This window comes from Galeopterus variegatus, unplaced genomic scaffold (assembly GCF_000696425.1).
Source record: "Galeopterus variegatus unplaced genomic scaffold, G_variegatus-3.0.2 Scaffold190, whole genome shotgun sequence".
NCBI lineage: Eukaryota > Metazoa > Chordata > Mammalia > Dermoptera > Cynocephalidae > Galeopterus > Galeopterus variegatus.
Window position 1 is genome coordinate 193,626 of NW_007726301.1, and position 5,527 is coordinate 199,152.

At 38.4% G+C, this 5,527-nt stretch overlaps 1 protein-coding gene across 1 annotated transcript in view; it reads left to right on the plus strand.

The window, feature by feature from the left end:
• The window catches only part of PRMT9 (protein arginine methyltransferase 9), a 37,146-nt gene that overhangs the window by 26,841 nt on the left and 4,778 nt on the right, over nt 1–5,527 (plus strand). Inside the window, exon 9 of the mRNA XM_008564725.1 lies at nt 3,983–4,136. Coding sequence (XP_008562947.1) covers nt 3,983–4,136 — 154 coding nt within the window. The remainder of the gene's footprint in view (nt 1–3,982; nt 4,137–5,527) is intronic.

A 5,527-nucleotide genomic window follows, 5' to 3' on the forward strand; every position in this document is an offset into this window, starting at 1 on the left:
TTTTTTTTTTTTTTAGCCAGTTAGTATGGTTTGAATGTGTTCCCCAAAATTCAGACATTGGAAACTTAATCCTTAATGCAATGGTGTTGAAATGTGGGACCTTTAGAGGTGATTAGGTCATGAGGAACAGTTCTGCCCTCATGAATGGATTAATGTCATTATGGGGGTAGATGGGTTTGTTATTGTGGGAGTGGGGTTTTTATAAAGGATGAGTTTGGCCCCTTCTTTCTCACTCTCACCCATGTGATGCCTTCCACCATGTTATGACACAGCAAGAAGGCCCTCACCAGATGTCGCCTCTTGAACTTGGACTTCCCAGCCTTCAGAAGTGTGAGGCAAATAAATTGTCATTCATTATAAATTACTCAGTCTGTGATATTTTGCTATAGCAGCAGAAAACAGATTGAGACAGTCATTTAAAAATTTTTTGGTATTGGATCACAAGGAAACTGGTTTGTTCTTTTCAGAATTTTTGCCATTTATGGTTAGATTATCAACATGGAATGCATTTTTTCATTACCGAAGGCACAGATGGTTCTGAAGTATCATTTGGCTTTGCAAAAGATTCAGTTGAGGAGTTCAGTAGTTGCAGTGGTGTAAGTGACAACAGTATATACTCAATGTCAGCAAAGCTAAGCCATGTTCCAAGTTAATTGCTCTTTTATCTGAACATAAATAAGAAATATTCCTGTCAGTGACAGTAACATTAAGGTTAATGAAAGATTTTTAGGTTTTTGATTAAAACAGTACGAATGTGGTCTTTTAAAATAATTTTCATACACTGCTTTTGTGTGGTACTTGTCTCTGGCATGGTTGTTAGTTCTTGATTCAGGCTTTTCTAACTTTTAGGGTTCAGTAGATGAAATTTTGACATTTTGTTCAGCCTAAATTTTTTGGTTACTACCTGGAATATTGCAATATAATAAGAAATATGTATTTATTTTTCTCCAGTTCCTGAACAAGAGCTTCTAAAACCTTTGGACTTTCCTGAGTGATAGGGGTGAGATAAGTGTCTTTTATTATCCACCATATGAGTTTACGCTAATGAGGTGACTCTAGGAGAGCCCCTAGATAACTTCAGGATGGGGGCTGGCCGCCAGAGGAACAAACCATGTGACTTAGAGAGTTGGAACTTTGAGCCCCATTCCTGGATCTCTGAGGCGGGGAAGGGGGTAGGGGCTGGAGATTGAGTTAATCACTAATCACGTGAGATAAGTGTCTTTTATTATCCACCATATGAGTTTACGCTAATGAGGTGACTCTAGGAGGGCCCCTAGATAACTTCAGGATGGGGGCTGGTCGCCAGAGGAACAAACCATGTGACTTAGGGAGTTGGAACTTTGAGCCCCATTCCTGGATCTCTGAGGCGGGGAAGGGGGTAGGGGCTGGAGATTGAGTTAATCACTAATCACTGATGATTTAATCAGTCATGCCTATGTAATGGTATCTCCATAAAAACTCTTAAACAACAAAGCTTGCAGACCTTCCAGGTTGGTGAACATGTTGAGGTTCTGGGAGGATAGCAGAGAGGGCATGGGAGCTCTGTGCACTCCCCTCCCTCATACATTGTTATTAGGGATAAAAAAACAAACTCTTTTTTCCCTTCACTCACACATCACTCAAGAATACGTCACACCAGATGTGTGGGGATTTCTCCCCACACACCAAGCAATTCTCCATCATACACCAACTGGATGTCCTCTAATTCAACTCAATTCTGACACTGTCTACATGGAGGTAACATCAGATTCCACAGGTTGAGGGCTCAGTTCTGCAAGACTGCCCCCTCCTCCCCTTCAGATGCCAGTTGCAAATAGGTTGTCACCTGTACTTTTGACCTAGTGGCTATAAATCAAGGATTCCCACGATTTCCTCTTTGGGTTTGATTAACTTGCTAGAGTGGCTCACAGAACTCAGGGAAACGCTTCACTTAGTTTACCCATTTATTATAAACGATATTACACAGGATACTGTCAAAAGACAAAATTACAATAAGTTTAGTTGAAAGATCTCAATTGGCTTTATTTGCAATTCTAGAATTGGGTGACACTTCATTCCATAAAATAGAATAAGTATTCCAATGAGTTGAGCTCAGGAGATTGGCTTTATAGACAGAAAAAGGGCTGAAGAAGGTAGAAGTGCCAAAGCAGTTTTGAAGAATGGGGTGTTTTATAGTTTGTCAAGGTTTTAATGATCTATTTAGGGAAACTACATAGCATAAAATTTTAGAAATTTGTATGAATTATTTTTTTAGATATCCACAAATGTACTGGTCAAAATGTTTAGTCCTGTATTTTTATAAATATATCTTTACTTTAAGTATTTAATTTAGGAGTAAAAACTTACTGTGAAAGATATATATAATACAAAGTCCGCCTGTCTGTAGTATCCTGTTCTGGAAGTTCAATTAGAAACAAGCTTGAAATATTCAGTAAAAACAAGGGATTTGATGTTTGATTGTAAATGTGGCAAATGAGAATAATTACTTGGTTTTAAGTGCTTTAAAGTATCCTCTGCTTCTTTTGATGGCAGTAGGTGACTCACCTCTCTCACATCTCCTTCATAGCTCAAGTATAAGGAAATGACTACATAGGTAGTTGTGGGAGTTGCCTTGGCCTAAGAGCCCCTTGCTTCATAAAACTACAAATTCTCCCATGGGCATAGCTTCCAAGTCCCAGCAAAAGGAATACCTGGTTATAGGTTACCCCACACTCAAGGGAAGCTTACATGTTTCCCATCAGCTATTTATCATTTTGTTCATAGTTCTTTTACTCTAGATGATGTCTTCCTATAAAAAGCATTTTTTTTTAACCATAGCAGTGTTTCTGATAATAGCTGATATTCCATCTTTATAGGATTTCCAGGGAAAGAGAAGGTGAACCCAAGGTCACCTGTAGGAGGAGAAAAGTTGTTAACCCTTTACTTGCTGTCTTTTCTAGAGTATTTGGATTTATAATTTTTTTTCTGTAGTTGGAGTGTTCAATCTTTATTTTGAAATAATTTCAAGCTTACAGAGAAGTTAAATAGTACAGAGAACTTACTATATACCTTACATTCAGATTCACAAATTGTTAATATTTTCTACATTCATTTTATTCTCTCCCTGAATCATTTAGAGTATTAGTTACAGGTATCATATCTCTTTACTTCTAATACTTGAGTGTAAATTTCCTAAGAATAGGACATTCATTTATATAACCACCTTATAATTATCAAAATCAAGAAATATACATGGACGTAATACTGTGACCTAATCTACAAATCTTACTAAGATTTCGCCAATGGTCACAATAATGTCCTTTATAGCTTTTTTATTCCTGGTCCAGGATTCAGTCCAGGATCACATATTACATTTAGTTTCCATGTCTCTTTAATCTCCTCTACTCTTCCATTCTTTCATGACATTAACAGTTTTGAAGAATGTAGGCCATTTATTAGGTAGAATGTTCCTCATGTCTTCTTATAATTAGATTCATCTTGTCCATTTTAGCAAATTATAAATACCACAGGAGTTTGTCACATTTGGATGGAGATAGTGTTGCTTTATCCCATTATTTTGAAGTTAATGTAGATCATTTGGCTTAAGTTGTACCCACCAGATTTCTCCACGATAAATTACTATTTTCCCCTTTGTAATGAATAAGTCATTTGTTGGGGTGATACTTTGAGACAATGAAAGCATCTTTTTCCTAATCAAACTTTCTACTACTAGTTTTAGCATCCGTTGATCACTCTTGCTTAAATCTAAAGACTTATATCTATCCAGCCAACTGATTATTTTTCTTTTTCATAGATCAGTCACTTTAAGTTTGACTTGCTGGGAAATTATTTCCAGTGTTTTACCATTCTGAACTACCAGCCAATAATAACAAGAGTCCATTAGACTATATAATTTGCAGCTCACTGATTTATCATGATTCTTAGTTTGATACTTATAAAATGTAGGGAATCAAAGCTTTTAAAAATATTTTTCCTTCTTTAGGTGTTTACTACAATCTGGAGGCAAGATCTTTCCTCAGTATGTGCTGATGTTTGGATTGCTTGTGGAATCACAGACACTGGTAGAAGAGAGTGCTGTTCAAGGAACAGAATGTACTCTTGGATTAAATATAGCACCTTTCATTAACCAGTTTCAGGTAAGTGTCCAGGAAAGAAGTTTAACCAGGATGCCGTTATCCATAGTCTAGCCTGTCTACCTCTTTAGTTTTATTTAGTCACTGTGTTTAGCTGAATTAGAATGGTAATCACTTTCCTAGAGCAAAAGAACTTATTATTGGTAAAGTTTGACCTAGGGATTAGAATAATCAAGGAATTTTGTCACGACTACTGAAAAAAGTTTATAGACATTCCTCTTAATCAATGTTATAAATTAAAAGTAGAGTCCTAGGTTTTAGTCTTATGAAAAAGGGTGCTCCTTGTCTAAAAAAGAAGCATCCGTAAGATTTATGTTCCAAACTTGAACGTTACATTGAGACCTCAGGCTGGCAGCTTAATAGGTGTGAGCAGCTAATGTCCAGAGTCTAGGCAATCAGGCTGCAGGGAGCAGGAATGTAGGAACCTAGGAAAACTAAAATCAAGGCAGAGGGGTTAGTTTCCGTTTAAGAAACAAGGAATCTAGATTTAGAAATGAGGGTGAAACTGGCATGGGCACTAGCAGCAAAGTACAAATTTGTCAGTTAATATAGTGGAGTGGATGGAATATCTAGTGAAGAAGTTTGGGGTTGGATATAGGGGTGGGAAGTAGGTGGGATATTGCCGTATAAGCCAAAGCAGAATTTTGGGAAGTGAGATGTTGAGTATAGAATTAAAGAAGTAATATCTAAAGTTTTTATCTAAAGGCTATAGATAGGCTCTTGAATTTGCATTGTCAGGTCATGCATTAACAATACCTGCTTATGGGCTGGCCCGGTGGCGCACTGCTACAGTGCGCCGCTTGGGAGTGCGGTGGCGCTCCCGCCGAGGGTTCGGATCCCACATACAGACCGGTTCCCGCTCACTGGCTGAGCGAGGTGTGGGCGCAGCACCGAGGGTTGCGATCCCGTTGCCGGTCCCAGTCCGGTACGGGCGCAACACTGAGGGTTGCGATCCATTGCCGGACACGAAAAAAGACAAAAAGGGAAAAAAAAAACAATACCTGCTTAACAAATATGAAGGTACTTCAAAAAGTTCGTGGAAAGATTTGTATTATCTTTTATTCTATTTTTCCATCTCCCGCCAAGGGTTCGGATCCTACATACAGACCGGTTCCTGCTCACTGGCTGAGCGAGGTGTGGGCGCAGCACCGAGGGTTGCGATCCCGTTGCCGGTCCCAGTCCGGTACGGGCGCAACACTGAGGGTTGCGATCCATTGCCGGACACGAAAAAAGACAAAAAGGAAAAAAAAAAACAATACCTGCTTAACAAATATGAAGGTACTTCAAAAAGTTCGTGGAAAGATTTGTATTATCTTTTATTCTATTTTTCCACGAACTTTTTGAAGTACTCTCATATAAATTAGTTGAGGAACTGCTTTTTCCAGGGTTCTGGC